This window comes from Dendrobates tinctorius, unplaced genomic scaffold, assembly GCF_039654945.1.
Source record: "Dendrobates tinctorius isolate UK_male_01 unplaced genomic scaffold, ASM3965494v1 ptg000036l, whole genome shotgun sequence".
Classification (NCBI taxonomy): Eukaryota; Metazoa; Chordata; class Amphibia; order Anura; family Dendrobatidae; genus Dendrobates; species Dendrobates tinctorius.
In genome coordinates this window covers 27,803,740-27,825,796 of record NW_027361704.1, presented here as the reverse complement: position 1 = coordinate 27,825,796, position 22,057 = coordinate 27,803,740, and the positions used below count along the sequence as shown (strand labels likewise).

Genomic DNA, 22,057 nt, shown 5'->3' with positions numbered 1-22,057 from the left:
TGATATGTGCAGGCGCACCCAGTTACTATGCCAACGCCTACGAACTATACATGACCTCTCCAGGACAGAGTTTCTGGCAGATAATATCAGCTCTTAAAGCGAAACCCACAACACAAATGCAAATCTAGCTTCACCACATGACGCACGCCCCTGAGAGAATGTGCGCCAAAGTGGATTTAGAAGCCCAGTGAGCCAAACTAGCTCTTAAATGGCCGATGCGCCTAAGTGATTCTTAAAGGGCCGGCGCACCAAAATGAGTCTTAAAGGGCCGGCGCGCCAAATCGAAAGCTGAGGACCCCAGGCTCCAAATCGGAGGCTGAGCAACCCCAGCCTCCAAATCGGAGGCTGATCGACCCTGGCCTACAAATTGGAGGCTGAGCCACCCTGGCCTCCAAATCGGACCCAGAGTTGCCCCGCCCACCAAATCGGACCCAGAGTGGCCCCGCCCACCAAATCGGGCCCAGAGTGGCCCCGCCCACCAAATCGGGCCCAGAGTGGCCCCGCCCACCAAATCGGGCCCAGAGTGGCCCCGCCCACCAAATCGGGCCCAGAGTGGCCCCGCCCACCAAATCGGGCCCAGAGTGGCCCCGCCCACCAAATCGGGCCCAGAGTGGCCCCGCCCACCAAATCGGGCCCAGAGTGGCCCCGCCCACCAAATCGGGCCCAGAGTGGCCCCGCCCACCAAATCGGGCCCAGAGTGGCCCCGCCCACCAAATCGGGCCCAGAGTGGCCCCGCCCACCAAATCGGGCCCAGAGTGGCCCCGCCCACCAAATCGGGCCCAGAGTGGCCCCGCCCACCAAATCGGGCCCAGAGTGGCCCCGCCCACCAAATCGGACCGAGAGGCCCCGCCCACCAAATCTGACCCTGAGGGATCCTGTCCACCATTTCAAGCCCTGAGGAGCCCAGGCCACCGAATCGGATCCTGAGGGGCCCCACCGACGAAATCAGACCCTGAGGGGCCCCACAGGCCAACGTGGCCCCTGAGAGGCACCCACAGTTAAAACGAATCCTGAGTTGAAAGTCTTGCAGGGGCAGCAGGCTAGTCTCTCTTAAAGGGGCAGCCCGGGCTCCATTTCAAAGCACTATCTGTACTTCCTTCAGGAAATACACATCTAGTTCATTTTGTACTCCCTTTGTTTTCTTATGCATTGACTGCAAGGCCTGCCATGCTACCAAGTCATATGCACAACAGTAAACATTTGAACCCAGGTACTGGATGGGCCCAGAAAATTCCACTTCACATTATTAATTTGGTACTCCCATTCTGTTTTCTTATGCATTGACTGCAAGGCCTGCCCTGCTACCAAGTCATATGCACAACAGTAAGCATTTGAACCCAGGTACTGGATGGAAATTACTCTCAATTAAGACACACTCTATAAAGTATTTGTTCTACAGGTGGGGACCACAGACCACATCTCAGTACCAATGCTTTCTGGCTGATGTTTTGGTCACTTTTGAATGTTGGTTGTGCTTTCACACTCGTAGCATGAGGCGGACTCTACAACCCACACAAGTGGCTCAGGTAGTGCAGCTCATCCAGGATGGCACATCAATGTGAGCTGTGGCAAGAAGGTCTGCTGTGTCTGTCAGTGTAGAGTCCAGAGGCTGGAGGCGCTACCAGGAGACAGGCCAGTACACCAAGAGACGTAGAGGGGACCGTAGAAGGGCAAGAACCCAGCAGCAGGACTGCTCCCTGCACCTTTGTGCAAGGAGGAACAGGAGGAGCACTGCCAGAGCCCTGCAAAATGACCTCCAGCAGGCCACAAATGTGCATGTGTCTGCACAAACGGTTAGAAACCGACTCCATGAGGATGGTCTGAGTGCCCAGCGTCCACAGATTGGGGTTGTGCTCACAGCCCAACACCGTGCAGGACACTTGGCATTTGCCACAGAACATCAGGATTGGCAAATTCGCCACTGGCGCCCTGTTCTCTTCACAGATGAAAGCAGGTTCACACTGAGCACCTCTGACAGACATGACAGAGTCTGGAGAAGCCATGGAGAGCGATCTGATGTCTGCAACATCCTTCAGCATGACCAGTTTGGCAGTGGGTCAGTAATGGTGTGGGGTGGCATTTGTTCGGAGGGCCGCACAACCTTCCTTGTGCTCGCCAGAGGTAGCCTGACTGCCATTAGGTACCGAGATGAGATCCTCAGACCCTTGTGAGACCATATGCTGGTGCGGTTGGCCCTGGGTTCCTCCTAATGCAGGACAATGCCAGACTATATGTGGCAGGAGTGTCTCAGCAGTTTCTGCAAGATAAAAGCATTCCCCAGACCTGAATCTGATTGAGCACATCTGGGACATCGTCTCGCTCCATCCACCAACGTCACGTTGCACCACAGACTGTCTAGGAGTTGGTGGATGCTTTAGTCCAGGTCTGGGAGGAGATCCCACAGGAGACCATCCGCCACCTCATCAGGAGCATGCCCAGGCATGGTAGGGAAGTCATACAGGCACAGGGAGGTCATGCAGGCACGTGGAGGCCACACACACTACTGAGCATCATGTTGACTTGTTTTAAGGACCTTACATTCCACTTTAATTTTGTGTGTGACTCCAAATCCAGGTTAATAAATTTGATTTCCATTGATGATTTTTGTTTGATTTTGTTGTTAGCACATTCAGCTTTGTACAGAACAAAGTATTCAATGAGAATATTTCATTCATTCAGATATAGGATGTGTTATTTGAGTGTTCCCTTTAATTTTTTGAGCAGTGTATTTTGGTGACAGGCATCATAATACCCTTTCCAAAACATAGAGTGGCCGGAGCATGACTGAATGCGTTCACCCTGGTGTTCAAGTGGTGGTGGACGGTGAGGAGGAGGTCACCAAATACCCAAAATCAGGAAGCATACTCCCATGTTTGGTTGTGAAGAGGTGTTTGGGAATACACCTCCCAAAAAACCCCACTACTTTGGAGTTTATGCTTCGCTGTCATCATTTGGTGGTGTCGAGAAGGCAGGCCCAGTCTATCCCTTTTCATTTTTAGAAGCGTCAGCCTGTCTGCATTTTCGCTTATCTGTGATAATGCCACCAGCTGCACTAAAAACCTGCTCTGGCAAAACGCTAGCGGCAGGCCAGGACGTCCCAAGACGTAGAGAGCCAGCTCATGCCACGTGTCCAGCTTTGATACCCAATAATTAAAAGGCACAAAGGAATCACGGAGGACATTGGTACGGTCAGCAAGGTATTTCCTCAGTATCTTAGAAAACATTGCATCCCTTGTGAGATTTCCCTGCACCTCAGTGCCAGGGCGATTGGAGGGTCTTAGACAACTGTTCCAGAACTTTGCCAGTGTTCCCCTGCCTCTGCTGGAGTGTACTTGTGTCTCTCTCACCTGTCCTTCTTGGTTGGCCAACGAACTGTTATCTCTGCTGCCAGCGTTTTGAGATGGGAATTTTTTAATAATTCTGCAACAATGGCCCTATGGTACTGCACCATTTTGGTACACCTGTCTGCCTCTGGAACAAGAGATTGAAAGTTATCCTTGTAGCGTGGGTCTAAAAGTGTCACTAGCCAGTAATGACTGGTACCCAATATTTTGACAATACGAGGGTCACAGGAAAGGCAGTGCAACATAAAGTCAGCTATGTGTGCCAGAGTGGTAACAGGCTAGCCTTTTGTGTCCTCACCAAGAGGACAACTGACCAAGGTGTCCTCCTCTTCCTTTTCTTCCCTTCCTTTTCTTCCCTGCCCTCAGGCCATCCACACTAAACAGACGGTATGACAGTTGTGGTTGTAGTCCCGTCTATAGCGCATGTTAGTAGCTCCTGTTCTTCCTCCTCTTCCTCATTGTCAACCAATCCACATTGGGATGACATGAGGCTGGGCTGTGTGTAATCATCCTGTATGGTTCCTTGATCCATGTCCTTCTGCTCCGCCTGCAATGCATCCTCTTTCATTGTGAACAGAGAGCTTTTCAGAATGCAGAGAAGCGAGATGGTGATGCTAATTATGGCATCATCGCCACTCACCATCTTGGTGGACTCCTCAAAGTTTTGGAGGATGTTACATATGTCTGACATCCATGTCCACTCCTGAGTTCTTATGTGTGGAGTGAATTCTGAAAAACGATGGCCTTGTTGATGCTGGTATTCAACAACTGCCCACTTCTGCTCTCAAATCCTTTCTAACATGCAGTGTAGCGTTCCAACGCATGGGGACGTCACACATCAGTGAGCTGGAATCTGCAATTGCTGCTGAAGCATGGCAAGGGCGGCTGAATCTGTAGCTGACTTTCTAAAATGTGTACACAGGTGGCGTACTTAAACCAGCAGCTCTGGATAGCTTTTTAGAAAACGAACACCAAGGTTCAGCACATGGGCCAGGCATGATTGAAATTGTGGCGTTGAATTTAATGGGACTTTTTTGCCTTGCCATACGGAGGATAGTGTCTCTGTCTCTGCAATTGTGTCGTTGCGGACTACCCGGGGGAAGAGATTTTGTAGGTACCCTATGAGCCCTCTCTATGGAAAAAGTTGGAGAGAACTCACCTCCCAATGTGTCTCTGAACCATCCTTCCAAGAATTGCTCCGGTCGCTGACCTTCCAAATGCTCTGGTAATCCAATAATTCAGATGTTCTTCCGACGCATTCTGTTCTCTGTCATCTGCCTTTTGCCTCCAGGCATTTATGGAGCCAGGTACCTTTGACAGCTTAGTTTCCATAAGTGCAAGATTATCTTCCATGCTGGATACTCTGGTTTCGACTTCTGTGATGCTTCCCCTCATTGCTTGCATATCCTGCCGAAGACGCCCCACTTCCGAATGCACCTCCTCTTTTCCCCCCAACAAGGATGTTTTAGAGATATGGCTTGCATTAATTGTTCAGATGCTTGTTTTAGGGTCCGATCTTCTTGATCGCCACCCTCTTCGCCTTCAGAAGGGCAGTTTTTACATTGATCTGCAGCTTTAACACTTGGAGTATTTCTGTGGGACCTAGAGTTATCAGAGGGGTCAGGTCTTGCAAACTCCTTTAGCTATTCAGCCGCCCTTGAGCTTTGATCGGTTCATAATTAACGTTTATGAAACAGCTAGTTGGTCAAGTATATTTTCCCCCCTTCCACTGATTTCTTAGTTTACTAATGCAAAGTAATACAGCCAGTTTGTTTGGTCTGATCCCTTCCAGATATGATATGGTGCACTGTCAGCAAGCTGCTACATCCTCTATAACTCCAGCCATGCAGAGCAGGGAGAAATGAAAGTGAAAGCACAAAGCTGCCAACATTCAGTCTAACATGCTACTTCACTAGCAGTTGTACCCACTGCGACTTCAGTTTCTGTTCAATGAAAGCTTACTATAAGGCTGGGTTCACACGTAGCGGAATTCTTGCGGAAATTACCGCAGAATTCCGGATTCCATTCTGCGGGAAAACCGCATTTTAAATTCCCGCGATTTTCCCGCGGAAAAACTAGCGTTTTGCAAGCGTAATTAGCTTGCAGAATGCTAGCGTTTTCCAAGCGATCTATAGCATCGCTTGGAAAACTGATTGACAGGTTGGTCACACTCGTCAAACACAGTATTTGACGAGTTTGACCAACTTTTTACTATTGAGGCTGCCTATGCAGCATCAGTAGTAAAATGATCTAATGTTAAAAATAAAAAAAATACAAAATTGTGTTATTCTCACCTTCTGACGTCGCGCGCTGCGTCCCCGATCATCACGATGCTCCCGGCAGGTCCTGTTCCCAGTGATGCATTGCGGCAATGACCTTTGATGACGTCGCGGTCTTGCGAGACCGCTACGATGTCGTGAGACCACGTTGTTATCAAAAGTCATGACTCATTGCCACAATGCATCACTGGGAACGGGACCTGCCGGCAGCATCGCTGAAGTCTGGTGACGCTGCGAGGGACATCGGAAGGTGAGAATATGACGGGTTTTTTTATTTTAATTCTATATTTTACAGGGATATGGTACCCAGAGCCCGGAGGACAGTCTCCTCTCCTCTGGACCGTGGGTACCATCCGCAAATGTTCTGCTTACTTTTCGCATGTTGAGCACAGCCACATGCGGGAAGTAAGCAAAACAATGCATTCCTATGTGGGTGAAATCGCCGCGATTCCGCAAATTAATGAGCATGCTGTATACAGCATTGCGGAATCCCATTGGATGCTGGGTTTTTTTGGCGTATTCACGGCAAAATCGCGCGTTAAAAACCACCGCGAAAAAAGCGCAAAGTGTGAACGCAGCCTAAGAGTCCCACAACAAACCCCAGTATGTGGTTTGAAGTGGTGCGTTGTCAGCAGATTGCCGCCGTATCCACGGTCTCAGTCTCGAGCAGCAGTCATAAAAGTAAGAGCGCTGGATATATAATGGCGGGCGCCAGCAAGCGATTTATATCTCTAATGGGGAAACACGGGGCTCATTTCTCAGAGCTCACACCGCGTGTTCCTCCCTGTGTACCTCCGTGAGTCCAATGTGCTGTTTGGTCAGCCGCATCTTTAGAGGATTCTTCCGTGCTGCGCCTCCAACTTCTGTGGAGTGCCGCAGAATTGGCCGCCGTTCTTTGCTGGCTGAGTTTCCCGCCCGGATTTTCCCAGATCCACACCAACCGGAGCCGCACACCACACCACCTCATAAGCCGGAGAACTCCAGGAGGTCACACTATCACCGAGGTAAGTCACGTTTGGGTGGTGTAAATTCCGGATTAAAGGCAGGATTATGAGAACTCTGCCTAAGCACGTCCTCTCAGCTCCACTACATCGCCACGCCCCCACAGTTAGTAATTTTTTGTTTTTAACTTTTTTACGTTGTCCCAGGATGGGACATCACTATGTAATGTCAGATTAGCGATCTGACAGGCAAGGAAAAAGGCATGCTGGCACAAGCCATCTTCCCTTCAGGACCTGGAACGACCCCGCTGCCATCAAGATGCCGGGGGTCACCATGGAGACCATCAGGACATTGCGATCACGTCGCGTTGTGCTGATGGAAGCGCACAGAGAGCCCCCTCCCTGCGCGATGCTTCTCTATGCCGCTGTCACTAGTGACAGCAGAATCTGAAAGATTAAATGCTAGCACCGATCGTGGGCATTGTTGCAGGGTGTCAGCTGTCATGTACAGATGACACCCGCACATGATCGCCGTGGCTCTCAGCGTGAGGCCGTGCGATTGTGGCGCTGTAGATATACTGCTTTTTGCTGAAACGCACTTTGCGCAGAGCTGTATATGTATGGCACATGTTGGGAAGGGGTTCATTCACACAGTCGTAAAGTTATATCACTACCAAGGATGGGCCTACACAGTTTGGTTCACTGTGGAAATATTGTTCATTGCTTACTCCCGATTAAGTCCTGATACGTTTCCCTGTCGCAGGGCAAACAGTAGAAAATGCAGCAGAACATGAGGCCCTCACGCTGGCGGAACCATTAAAGGCGTGAAGTGTAGCAGAAGAGCCCTTGTATAGCTCCATATCTTCTGTCTCTATGAAGATTGACATTTAACATGCCCTCCTGGCGTAGGCTGTGGCAGTTTCCTGGCCAATTGAAAATTGGACAGTAGATGGCAGTATAGGGCAATTTATCGAATAAACCACATAACAGGACATAGGTTTTGGTAACACCCCCCCCCCCCCCCCCCAACTATATTTTGCAACAGATAGGAGGAGGTACAGGGACACTACAATATTCATGTGTATAACAGTCAGTTTGAAGGAAGAACAATTAATACGTCTTCACATTTGCAATGACAATTCCCTCACGTTGATGGTTTTATCATTTAAAATTGTATTTTTGTTTTCTATTTGACACTAAGAGACCTTGATTTCTATGTTTCTACAGAGTTGTATTTGACGATGTATTGTTTGAGGCCCCAGAAGAGTCAGACTTGTAAGTAAATTTGACAACTTTCAATAATACAAATAAGATAAACAATTTATATAACCTTTGAATTCAAGTTAAACTTACAGTAAAACTTAATATTAATGTGCTTTGTATTTGATATGTATACTGGAAAGAAAGAGACACTTAGAAGGTTGTAGTGGATCCGTATGCAATACGGGTCATGTCTGTATTAGGTCCGTTTTTGTTGACCCCCTCGAAATGTATAGGTGAATCTTATCAAAAAGTGATTAGGTACATGCAAATAAAGCATCTTGCTTAATTAGTATGATGTAGGGGAACTCAACCCTGAAACAGAGAACATTTGAATGTTCCAGCCACATACACACGTGGTTAAAATTGTTGGTTGTGCAACAAATTATTAAGTTAGGGGTACCATCGTTTCTGTCCAGGCTTATTTCGTGAGTTTTATTTTTTTAAAAATTCTGCGGAAGCATGGCTGAAAAGCAATGTCTGACTTTCATTTGTTCAATTTCATAGATTTTTCATTTATTATTACTTTTGTCAGATTCAAGTTATTTCTGTGACCATTGTGGGTTTTTCTGTCACTAAAAGAGTGGTACCAACAATTTTGACCAGGTGTGTATATATTTTGTTTGCACAGCTGGACCATTCTAGGACTAAGCCAGGTGCTTTATCTATTTCGGATATATGCTCTTATTATTATTCAGTAACATGCTTTTTCCTATTACCGGGAACCTGACAATGCATTGTGCCTAAACCGTTGCCAGCCTATATCAGGTGCTGGTTGTGTGAACTCAGCCATATATGTTTTATTCTGAAACGCTGTGGCTTTTAGTAGCCGATGGGGATCAAGGCTACACTATGGACTTGTCAGACAGGCAGTCTCCTGTCTTTTTTTCCATACCCCCTGCCCTGGAATGACAGCCCTTGGGCTGTATGCGCTCATAGGCAGAGGCCTGTCATTTTAGGGCAGTGGGTGGCTTATAAAAGGTATGTTTTTTTCTGATTGGTACTGTACTTAAAGGGAACCTGTCACCACTTTTTTGGCCTACCTGCTAAAAATATCAGTTAATGGAGTGTCAGCTATGCATTCCACAACTACTTCTGAAACCCTCTGACTCCCCATGTGTCAACCATAAAACCTTTTTTATTGCTCCTGGGCTGTATGGTAATGTGTCCGGTCCGATGGGCGTTGCTTTGGTTCCCTCACTCCACCCCTCCTCGACTTGCTGTATGCATTCCTTGCTGTGAATATCGCAGATCGTATAGAAATTTTGCGCGTGCGCTGTATGCTTTGCCCAACTGCAAGCAAAGCCGAAAAGCAGTACGGCACATGCGCCAGGTATTACAAGTTTGCAGATAACAAACATGTATAGGTTCTTGTTTATTTAAGTGCTAAAAAAAAATTCCAAAATTTTGGAAAAAAAAAATGGTGTGTCTATGGCTGGAATCACACTAGAGAGAAATACGGACAAGTGCTATGCGAGAAAAAAATCATAGCACTCAGACCACTGTTAATCTATGGGGCATCTCCCATCACCGTATTTTTTCTCGGCCATATTACACTTGCGAGTGAAATCGCAGCATGCTGCGGTTTGCACCGTATATCGGCCGAGACACGCCAATGCAAGGCGGGAAAAACTTGCACACCACACGGACCATCAGTGTGACTTGCGAGAAATATGCACCGATGTCCTATGAAAAGCCGGCAATTGAGTGCGCTATATTGTAAAATCACACTGACAGGTTACAATAGCAAAGATATATACACATAGTATAGGTGTGTGTATATGTATATATATATATCTATATTTCATAGAGAGATAGATAGCAGAATAGCCGATAATTCATTTGCCGGCTTCTGTAACATCATTGCAGAAGCCGACAGGATAGGACCAGTGGTTTACACACAGTAAACCCATGCAGAACAGTTAGATTTATATATATGGCAGTGACTATTACTGTTAGTGGTATGTGTGTGTAAAATTTGGGACCTGTATGTATTTACTAAAAGAATGTATTCACGAATAAAACTGGTGTGGGTTCCCGCGCAATTTTCTGGGCCAGAGAGGGAAAGCCAGTGACTGAGGGCAGATATTAAGAGCTTAGCAAGGGACCACGGTTTTCCCATGCTCCCAAGTTAATCACTGTGCAGCATCCATGACTAGCGCTGATTTAACTGATGCTGCGCAGCCCTCCAGCCTGACCTGCGATGATCTGGTTTTTTTAGTTTTCTATTTTTTACAGGAGATTGAGTGCATCATTTTGATTACCAGAAGAATAAAGATGGAAAACTGTGTTTTATTTCATTAAAATACTTTATTCCGCCTTTTTATTAAATACATACAGGTCCCAAATTTTACACATAGACACTAACAGTATTAGTCACTGACATCTATAAATCTAACTGCTTTAAATATATATGTTTTGAAGATTATTTGGTATTAAAAAGATGTTTCCAGTTGCGTTTTACAATGCTATTTTAACACGAGCTTTTACATAGAGAGAACTGCTGTATGTAAAAGCTCATGTTAAAATCAGCAGTATTTAATATGTTAACAGCCGCAGGTGGATCGTGTTTCCGCTCTCGGCTGTGAAGAGCACGTGACAGCTGATCAGATCAGCTGTCAATATGCCTGAAAAGATGCCCGGAGCCCGCATCAAAGGGGGAGACACAACGTATGACATACCTATATGTCATGAAGGGGTTAAGTGCAGTACCAATCGAAAGTTTGAAGAATTTTTTTTATGCAATGGTTTTCCTTGTTTTTATTGGAAATTACACATTGTAGATTTAAACTTTAGGCACCAAATCCACAAAGGGACACTTATTGAAACAAAATGTAAAAAAAAGCACTTGTGAAATAAACCAAACTATGCGCTCCTGGCTTATGAAGGGCTGCATTGTCTCAGTAAGCTTCATCTACCCCCATTGCCATTTTGATTTAGAAGCTGCTTGAGACAATGCCTTGGATGTGTAAAGGTTTAGCACATATCCTGGTTTAAGTGTGTCTCTTTACTCCTAGTTTGTGTTCCTTCGTGGTTTTGCTGCCTTAAGTCTGAATCTACAATCAGCACATTCCAATAAAAAGAAGGAAAATTATTGCATGAGCAGTTATGTTCAAACTTTATTCATTATCTTTATTAGTCAGAGTGTTGAGTGAAATCCGGTTGCTACCGGGAGGAATACGTTTCATTTTCTCCTGGTAGTGAGATTCTAAGCGCCCGCAACAGACAGGTTCAGAACACTATTAACATGCAGATTATCCCCATATCTGCAGGTTAATTGCATTTTTTTTCACTTGACAATTTCCCTTTAATGTAAATTTCAGTACTAGTGTTTCACTTTATAAAATAACAATTTTGTTTGTTAATTTTTATATTGTAATTATATTTTTTACATGCATATAATGTTTTTTTTTTTAATCTACAGTGTAATAGAGCCTTGGTCAGAAGAAGGTATGAACAAACGTGTGACTTTATATTTTCTTTATTCCAAATTTTTTTATACTATAGGTCTTTTAAGGGGACATATAAATAATGGTTTGACACCACCAATAAAATCTTTAGGGGAATCTGTAAGCAGGGTTTAATACTCATCTGAGAGCAATGTAATGCAGGCAAAGAGAAGCTGAATCCCACCATGTATCACTTAGATTTCTGGGTGCAGCAGTTCTGACTCAGAGCTTTAAATTCAGAATGAAGCAGAGTTGAGAAAGCTGCCCCTGCCAACACCAGGCTCTCCATGCACAAAGTCCATGGACAGTGAGCTGCTTATCACAGGAGAGGGCGTTGCTAAACTAGTATGGTCCTGCAATTTTAATCTCTTTGTGATAAATCCTTCACAGTTAGTGAACAGCAGCACACACTTTGACAAGTGAGACATCCCTGAATTCTGTGTTTGTCTTTATCTCCTGCTGTCCTCAGATTACATAGCAAAAACCTACTGACATATTCTCTTTTAAGGGCCCCGTCACACATAGCGACTCACCAGCAATCCCGACAACGATATCAACTTGTTAGGATCGCTGGTGTGTCGCTACATGATCGCTGGTAAGCTACCAAACAAGCAGCTTTACCAGCGATCAACACCAGCGACGACGAGCGCTGGCGTTACTGTGTACCTTAGTTACCAGCGCGCTGATGCAGGGAGTTGGTAACCAAGGTAAACAGCGTGTTTCTAAATGCCACGCGGCCCTTAGAAACCCTCTGTTTACCTTGGTTACCAGCTCCCTGCATCAGCGCACTGGTAACTAAGGTACACAGAGGGTTTCTAAGCTCCGCGGGGCGCTTAGAAACCCGCTGTTTACCTTGGTTACAAGCTCCTGATCGCTGGTCTCCATTCTGGACCTGAAGCTCCTGAACAAATTTGTCAGGATCAGACAATGGAGTCTTACCTCTCGGTCATAACTGCCATAAGACGGAGAGAGTATTTGGCCTCTATCGACATCCAAAGATGCCTACCTGCACATCCCCATTTTCCCTCCGCATCAAAGATATTTACGCTTCACTATCAACGGCCTACACTACCAGTTCGCAGCCCTGCCTTTCGGGCTAGCCACTGCCCCCAGAGCGTTCACAAAGGTCATTGCGGTCGTCATGGCCATCCTGCACTCCCAGGACAAAGTCATCTTGCCCTACTTAGACTACTACATCAAAGGCCCGTCATTTCAAGCATGCGAGGAAAGTGTCAACATCACGCTAGATACACTCTCCCGCTTAGGGTGGTTAGTCAGTCTGAAGAAATCATCCCCTGTTCCAACTCAGGAGATTTCCTTTTTAGGGATGATCTTCGACACCTCCTGAGGGTTGGTAATTCTCCCTCGGGACAAGGCCCTAGCCCTCCGGCACTGGGTCGAGGCACTTCGCCAACTAGTTCCCCGCACCATTCGTTTTTGCTTGAGGGTCTTAGGGAAAATGGTGCCAAAAGTATTGAGACCCCTGCAATTTTGTCAGATAATACTCAGTTTCTTCCTGAAAATGATTGCAAACACAAATTCTTTGGTATTATTATCTTCATTTAATTTGTCTTAAATGAAAAAACAGAAAAAGAATTGTCCTAAATCCAAATTGGATATAATTCCACATCAAACATAAAAAAGAGGGTGGACAAAAGTATTGGCACTGTTCGAAAAATCATGTGATGCTTCTTTAATTTGTGTAATTAACAGCACCTGTAACTTACCTGTGGCACCTAACCGGTGTTGGCAATAACTAAATCACACTTGCAGCCAGTTGACATGGATTAAAGTTGACTCAACCTCTGTCCTGTGTCCTTGTGTGTACCACATTGAGCATGGAGAAAAGAAAGAAGACCAAAGAACTGTCTGAGGACTTGAGAAACCAAATTGTGAGGAAGCATGAGCAATCTCAAGGCTACAAGTCAATCTCCAAAGACCTGAATGTTCCTGTGTCTACCGTGCGCAGTGTCATCAAGAAGTTTAAAGCCCATGGCACTGTGGCTAACCTCCCTAGATGTGGACGGAAAAGAAAAATTGACAAGAGATTTCAACGCAAGATTGTGCGGATGTTGGATAAAGAACCTTGACTACCATCCAAACAAGTTCAAGCTGCCCTGCAGTCCCAGGGTACAACAGTGTCAACCCGTACTATCCGTCGGCGTCTGAATGAAAAGGGACTGTATGGTAGGAGACCCAGGAAGACCCCCACTTCTTACCCCGAGACATAAAAAATCCAGGCTGGAGTTTGCCAAAACTTACCTGAAAAAGCCTAAAACGTTTTGGAAGAATGTTCTCTGGTCAGATGAGACAAAAGTAGAGCTTTTTGGGCAAAGGCATCAACATAGAGTTTACAGGGGAGAAAAAGAGGCATTCAAAGAAAAAAACACGGTCCCTACAGTCAAACATGGCGGAGGTTCCCTTAAGTTTTGGGGTTGCTTTGCTGCCTCTGGCAGTGGACTGCTTGACCGTGTGCATGGCATTATGAAGTCTGAAGACTACCAACAAATTTTGCAGCATAATGTAGGGCCCAGTGTGAGAAAGCTGGGTCTCCCTCAGAGGTCATGGGTCTTCCAGCCGGACAATGACTCAAAACACACTTCAAAAAGCACTAGAAAATGGTTTGAGAGAAAGCACTGGAGATTTGTAAGGTGGCCAGTAATGAGTCCAGACCTGGATCCCATAGAACACCTGTGGAGAGATCTAAAAATGCCAGTTTGGAGAAGGCACCCTTCAAATATCAGGGACCTGGAGCAGTTTGCCAAAGAAGAATGGTCTAAAATTCCAGCAGAGCATTGTAAGAAACTCATTGATGGTTACCGGAACCGATTGGTCGCAGTTATTTTGACTAAAGGTTGTGCAACCAAGTATTAGGCTGAGGGTGCCAATACTTTTGTCTGGCCCATTTTTGGAGTTTTGTGTGAAATGATCAATAATTTGCTTTTTGCTTCATTCTCTTTTGTGTTTTTTCATTTAAGACAAATTAAATGAAGATAATAATACCAAAGAATTTGTGATTAAAATCATTTTCAGGAAGAAACTGAGTATTATCTGACAAAATTGCAGGGGTGTCGTTCGGCTGCATAGAAATACATTTAGCCGCTCGCTCCGTTCCGAGAGCCCGCGGCAGTCCCAGGTTTTCATGCCAGAGACTTGCACGAGAAACCGCAGCATTTTTGGATGCACAGAATTGCATCAAATCCGCAGTGTAGTGCGCAACCAATGATAGACTATGGGAATTTAAGGTTTGGTGTGCACATGCTGCGGAAAAATATGCTCGGATTTGCAGCATTTTTTTCCACAACATGTCAATTCTTTTTGCTGATCTGCAGCATTTCTGCACCCATTGACTTGCATTGAGTAAGTCAAATCCGCAGGTTTAAAAAAGATCTGAGGATTTGCGTGCAAGAAACGCTGCAGATAGGGAGAAGGGAAGTGTGTGTTCAGAGACTGTGCGTGTCTGAGTGCGGTGGTCTGTGTGTATCTATTTGTGTTTGCTTGTGTCTGCGGGGGTCGGCAGGTATGTGCGCGGCTGTGTGGGTCTGTGTGTAGTCAGGCATCGTACGATGAGACTACTAGCCCTATCCTGCTATGCCTGCTACAGTGACATCAGTAGCCGATGATGGGACAGTAAGTAGTCCCATCATGCGGCTACTGTGTTGAAATAGTAAAAATAAAAACAAAATACATACATATTCACCATACTGCTACCCACAAACCCCTTGATCCTCTGTAAAAAAAAATAAATAAATAAAATAATTATAACGTCAACCGTATACTCCCTGTTGCGACGTAATCCATATAATGAGTGTCCCACGACGATCTCCCGTGGAGAACTGTCACATCAGGAGATGTGTCCGCTCTCCAGGGGCCTCCGATGCTACAATGAGGAAGGTATCCGTCTACAGTGTACCATTCCGCCGTCAGGTCACAGGAGTTCATCCAGTCACTTGTGGCCCCGCTGCGTGAGAAAATTCTGAAGCCGCATTGCCGTCAAGTGAGAGGATGAACTCCATTGACCCCTTAGTGATAACACTGCAGGAGCCATTGTTTCCTTTCAGTGTGTCACTGGAGGCCCAATAGAGCGGTCACATCTCCTGAAGTGACAACTCTATAGAGGAGATCGTCGTGGGACACTAGTTATTGCAAGGATTACGTCGGAACAGGCAGTGTCCGGTTGACTTTATTTTTTTTATTACAGGGGATCGAGGTGTCGCAGGAATTAGGCATAAAATAAAAATGGAAAACCGTTTTATTTCATTAAAATACTTTATTCTGGCTGTGTTAATTTACCATATAACAACTATAGGATTAGTAATGGATCGGTGTCTTATTGTCGCCTCTCTATTACTAACCGGGCTGATGTCACCTTACAATACAAAGGTGACATCCACCCCTTATTACCCCATATGCCACCACTACAGCGCAGTGGGAAGAAAGAGGCTAAGTGCCAAAATTGGTGCATCTTAGAGATGCGCCATTTCTGTTGCGTATAACAGCTGGTGTTGGTAGCCAGGCGTGGGGGCTAATATCTATGGCCCCTTCCTAGGCTATGAATATTAGCCCGCAGCTGTCTGCATAGCCTTTCTGGCTGCTAACTATAGGGGGACCCCACATCATTTTTTTTTTTTTTGGGAGCCCCCCTATTTTAATAGCCAGCAAAGGCTAAATATAGCCGCTTCACAGGCTATAAACATCGGCCCCCACTCGCTGGCTTTCCCTCTCTGGCGGAGAAAATTGCGCGGGAGCCCACACCATTTTTTTTTTTTTTTTTTTTAAATTAGCCAGATATTGCGCAGATTTTGTGTTTGTCTTTATTTAACTCTTTATGTACCATTTTATGTTTATTACTAAACATAAGGCTTAGTATTTATCTATAGATAGATATCTATCCATCTATATATAGATTACCTATCTATAGATATATCTATCCATCTATAGAACTAACTATCTGTCGATCTTTATACTGTATGTATACTAGCTGAAGAGCCCGGGACTGCCCGGGCATAGTAACTAACTGTGGTTAGTTATAACAAATTATAATTATTCTCCTTCCCATAGTCCCGTGCCCATATACCCATCATACATATCCTCCATCCCATAGTCGTGTGCCCATATACCCATCACACATCCTCCATCCCATAGTCCCATGCCCATATACCCATCATACATATTTGCCATCCCATAGTCGAGTGCCCATATACAATATACCCATCACACATCCTTCATCTCATAGTCCCATGCCCATATACCCATCATACATATCGTCCATCCCACAGTCAACCATTATGACATCATAATGAGCGGTGGGGCTTGATGACAGCGTCGCCATGGCAACCATTGTGACATCATAATGAGGGGCGGGGCTTGATAGGCACACACTGTTTCCCCATTATGTAGATAGGGGCATTATGACATCATGAGGGGCGGGGCTTGACGCGCTCACACTTTTTCCCCAGTATGTAGATAGGGGCAAAATTGTTTGGTGAATTGGAACGCGCAGGGTTAAAATTTCGCCTCACAACATAGCTTAGGACGCTCTCGGGGTCCAGACGTGTGACTGTGCCAAATTTTGTGGCTGTAGCTGCGACGGTGCGGATGCCTATACCGGACACACACACACACACACACACACATACACACTTTGAGCTTTATATACTAGATATGTCTAATATATAATGCTCAAAGTGTGTATGTATGTATGTGTGTGTGTATGTCCGGGATAGGCATCCGCACTGTCGCAGCTACATCCACAAAATTTGGCACAGTCACACGTCTGGACCCCGATAGCGTCCTAAGGTATGTTGTGAGGCGAAATTTTAACCCCGCGCGTTCCAATTCACCAAACAATTTTGCCCGTCTACATACTAAGGAAAAAGTGTGTGCGTGTCAAGCCCCGCCCCTCATTATGATGTCATAATGCCCCTATCTACTTAATGGGGAAACAGTGTGTGCCTATCAAGCCCTGCCGTTCATTATGATGTCATAATGGCTGACTATGGGATAGAGGATGTGTGAAGGGTATATGGGCACTGGACTATGGGATGGAGGATATGTATGACTGGTATATGGCCACGGGACTATGGGATGGAGGATGTGTGATGGGTATATGGGCACTGGACTATGGGATGGAGGATATGTATGATGGGTATATGGGCATGGGACTATGGGATGGAGGATGTGTGATGAGTATATGGGCACTGGACTATGGGATGGAGGATATGTATGATGGGTATATGGGCACGGGACTATGGGATGGAGCATGTGTGATGGGTATATGGGCACTGGACTATGGGATGGAGGATATGTATGACAGGTATATGGGCACGGGACTTTGGGATGGCGAATATGTATGATGGGTATATGGGCACGGGACTATGGGATGGAGGATATGTATGATTGGTATATGGGCATGGGACTATGAGATGAAGGATGTGTGATGGGTATATGGGCACTCGACTAAGGGATGGCGAATATGTATGATGGGTATATGGGCATGGGACTATGGGATGGAGGATGTGTGATGGGTATGTGGGCACTCGACTATGGGATGGAGGATATGTATGATGGGTATATGGGCACGGGCCTGTGGGATGGTGGATATGTATGATGAGTATATGGGCACAGGACTATGGGATGGAGGATAATTATAATTTGTTATAACTAACCACAGTTAGTTATTATGCCTGGGCAGCGCCGGGCTCTTCAGCTAATATATATATGTATATATATATATATATATACAGTAGTGGCCAAAAGTATTGACACCCCTGCAATTTTGTCAAATACTCAGTTTCTTCCTGAAAATGATTGCAATCACAAATTCTTTGGTATTATTATCTTCATTTAATTTGTCTTAAATGAAAAAACACAAAAGAGAATGAAGCAAAAAGCAAAACATTGGTCATTTCACACAAAACTCCAAAAATGGGCCAGACAAAAGTATTGGCACCCTCAGCCTAATACTTGGTTGCACAACCCTTAGCCAAAATAACTGCGACCAACCGCTTCCGGTAACCATCAATGAGTTTCTTACAATGCTCTGTTGGAATTTTAGACCATTCTTCTTTGGCAAACTGCTCCAGGTCCCTGATATTAGAAGGGTGCCTTCGCCAAACTGCCATTTTTAGATCTCTCCACAGGTGTTCTATGGGATTCAGGTCTGGACTCATTGCTGGCCACCTTAGAAGTCTCCAGTGCTTTCTCTCAAACCATTTTCTAGTGCTTTTTGAAGTGTGTTTTGGGTCATTGTCCTGCTGGAAGACCAATGACCTCTGAGGGAGACCCAGCTTTCTCACATTGGGCCCTACATTATGCTGCAAAATTTGTTGGTAGCCTTCAGACTTCTAAATGCCATGCACACGGTCAAGCAGTCCAGTGCCGGAGGCAGCGAAGCAACCCCAAAACATCAGGGAACCTCCACCATGTTTGACTGAGATTTCGCCGACGCCATTATAGATCCCGACGGCATCCACGCCGGCGACATGTTCTTGCGGCGACGCGATTTTGGATCGGCGAGATCCCGCCATACTCAAGATGGCGTCGCCGCAAGAACATGTCGCCGGCGTGGACGACGTCTGGATCCAGGATGGCGCCGGCGGAAGAAAATGTCGGGGATCGTGGAGCAGCGGCGATGACGGCGTGAATATGAGAGACGGAGTGAGAGAAGGGGTCGTATGTGGAGTGAAAGAGTGAGTGGACGTGAGTGGAGATGATGAAAGGTGAGAGGAGTGTGTGTGTTGAGGGTTAACATGGCAAGAGGTGTGATGCTATTGCATCCTCCCGATGCGATAGCATCGGGCCATAATCTAGTATATATATATTTATCTAATGTATTTATCTCATATCTTTCTCGACCAGGTCCGCTGGAGAAGTCATTTGTCTCTGCAACCTTGGAGCGTGGGAGGGAGCCGGTACTGGCCAGTCATGCATCCACCTCGACTGCCGCTCCCCTGTCACCAGAGCTCCGCAACCCCGGTAGGTCTACTGCATTCTGCCTCCTTTAGGGCTCCAGTGGGAAGTTGTTTCAGGGGGTTTTACGTGCAAGAACCCCTGTTTTAATAGTTTTTTGTGGCCTTGGGGAGGGAAATCAAACGACTCACGTCTGTCCGTGCAGCTGCCCAGGCCACGCCCCCAGAGCTATAACTTTTTAATCTTTCTGCTGACGGAGCTTTATGGCAGCTTGTTTTTGTGGGACCATTTTTATTTACATTTCTTTTTGTTTGATCTCGTTTTATTGCACTTTTTGTTCAGTGGTATGATGAAGCATAGTTTTTTTTGCCTGATTTTCTATTTTTTTCTTTTTTTACGGTGTTGACTGAAGGGTAGGTTGTTTCATTTTGTATGGTAAAAATTAAAATGTCAAATTTTTGCAGACTTTGCTTACTCCCCGAGTTTCACTAATGTATAAAGTACCGTATATACTCGAATATAAGCCGAGATTTTCAGCCCATTTTTTGGTGCTGAAAGTCTCCCTCTCAGCTTATATTCAAGTCATATACACCGGGGGTCGGAGGGGGGGGCGGGGGTGTCAGGTCATACTTACCCGTCCTGACGCTGTCTCTTGAGCCCCCAGCTTCTCCGCGCTCTCTCTTCCTGCCTTCAGCGGTCACGTGGTACCGCTCATTAAAACTCATGAATATGTGCATATTCATAAGTTTTAATGAGCGGTATCACTTGACAGCTGAACGCATGAAGAGAGAGCGCCAGGACGGGTAAATATAGCGATACTCACCTGTCCTGCGTCCATGGCTGCTTGCTGCTGTCTGTCATTGGTCAGTGACTTCAGACAGCAGAGGGCGCGGTGACGTGATTAGTGCGCGCCGCGACCCCTGCGGTCTGAACGTCACTGACCGATGACGTGACAGATAGCGGTGAGCAGCCATGGACGCAGGACAGGTGAGTATCTGACACCCAGCGACGGAGAGGTGAATGTCATTTTTTTATTTTTACATGCAGCAGCGGCAGCACATGGAATAATCTAAGGAGCTTCTTATAGGGTCAGCATATGGGGGAACAATCTATGGAGCTTCTTATGGGGGCAGCATATGGGGGAATAATCTATGGAGCTTCTGGAGACACCATATGGGGGAATAATCTATGGAGCATTTCCCACCCTAGGCTTATACTCGAGTCAATAAGTTTTCCCAGTTTTTTGTGGCAAAATTAGGGGGGGTCGGCTTATACTCTTGTCGGCTTATACACGAGTATATACAGTATATGCCAAATTTCAAGGCAATCGAACAATATTTAGAGGTTGCACACTTTTATCAGTTTAATAAAAGTATGCAAAAAAAAGATTTGCAATGTTAAGTATTTTTTATTAGAAATTAAAAACTTAGATTAATACTGACTATAAAGAGTAACATTGATAGGCAGTATCATACGTATTAAATGATTTACACTAATGTGCTGTTAAAGATGCAACTCCTTTTGTTCGCTTGGTGACGATTTTTCTATAATACTTGACAACTTTTAACAAGAACTGTTTCTGTTGTTCATCTCTCATTGAATTATTAAACTTCTTTATCAGAGCAATGCCAATTTCCGAGAACCTTTGCCTTTTCATCATATCGCCAAACAAACAGTGCAATAAAACGCAATCAAAAAGTCAAATCGAAATAACACTAGTAGCGATGAAAACGTAATCTTGTCCTTCAAAAATCAAGCCACCATACATCTCCAACAGTGGAAAAATGAAAATGTTATAACTGTCAGAATAAAGTGATGCAAAATATTTTTTTTCTATAAAAAAGTTTTAGTTACTTAAAAGTGGCAAAGCATAAAATAACTATATAAATTGGGTATCTCTTTAATCATACTGACCCGAAGAATAAAGCTTTCTTATCAATTTTACCACAAGCTGAATAGCACTAAAAAAAAATAACCCAAAAAGCAATTTCTGAATTGCTGGTGTTTGTTCATTCTGCCTCCCAAAAATCGGAATAGAAAGCGATGAAATGTGCCAGAAAATGGTACCAATAAAAAGATCAATTCATCCCACAAAAAGCAAGCCATCACATGGCTCAGCTCCCATTTATCCCATGATCTGTGCTGAGCCCTTACACCGGGGTTATCGTGTAACTTTCTGAAATACGTGATTCAGATAGAATCCACAGTGGAAGATTCCTTATAATGAAGCAGACGGAGGCACTCTGGACAGCGTCTGACCTGTGATCTGGCAGTGTCCATCTTTAGTCCTACATAAGTATCAATTTTTTGCACCTCTGAAAAGAAGGAAACCTCAGAACAGAGGTCAGACGGAGTCTAGAGTAGCTCTGCTGCCTCATTATAGTGAATGGATCTCTTGGGGAAAATCTGGTCATGCTGAAATTTAGATGGAAACCCCAAAGTAAAATGCTCAGCGTAGAGCGCCAGATAAATGTGATTCCGAACGTTATGTAAAATATTCCCAATGAAAGCTTCAACTCAATACACAAAAAAAGTAAGTCCCCACTCAGATGTCATCTGTTAACGGAAATATAGAGGGCTTCCACGTTACTGGTAGCTCAAAAGGCTCTGTCTCCTCACCACCCTAGAAGAAATTCAGCAAATTCTGTGCTCCCAAATCCAAATGCCTCCCTCTATTCTGAGCCCCAGTGTGTTTAATCCACATTTAGCGTCCACATGTTTGGCATTTCTATACCGATGAGAGGCTGCCTAATTTACGGGTGCATGTTTCCAGAAGCATGGGCTGGGCACTACAACATACTGGTCACTATAATGGCAGTTTGCAATTTTCAGTCAGCAACATCCACTGCTGCTTGTTTAGTGAAAACACTTAT

The 22,057-nt window shown here is 45.3% G+C and overlaps 1 protein-coding gene across 1 annotated transcript in view; it reads left to right on the top strand.

Moving 5' to 3' along the window:
- LOC141087859 (uncharacterized) overlaps positions 1-22,057 on the top strand; it is a 97,121-nt gene that overhangs the window by 9,211 nt on the left and 65,853 nt on the right. The window contains exons 3-5 of the mRNA XM_073573684.1: positions 7,792-7,839; positions 11,249-11,274; positions 19,134-19,250. Of these exons, the coding sequence (XP_073429785.1) occupies positions 7,792-7,839; positions 11,249-11,274; positions 19,134-19,250 (191 nt within the window). The remainder of the gene's footprint in view (positions 1-7,791; positions 7,840-11,248; positions 11,275-19,133; positions 19,251-22,057) is intronic.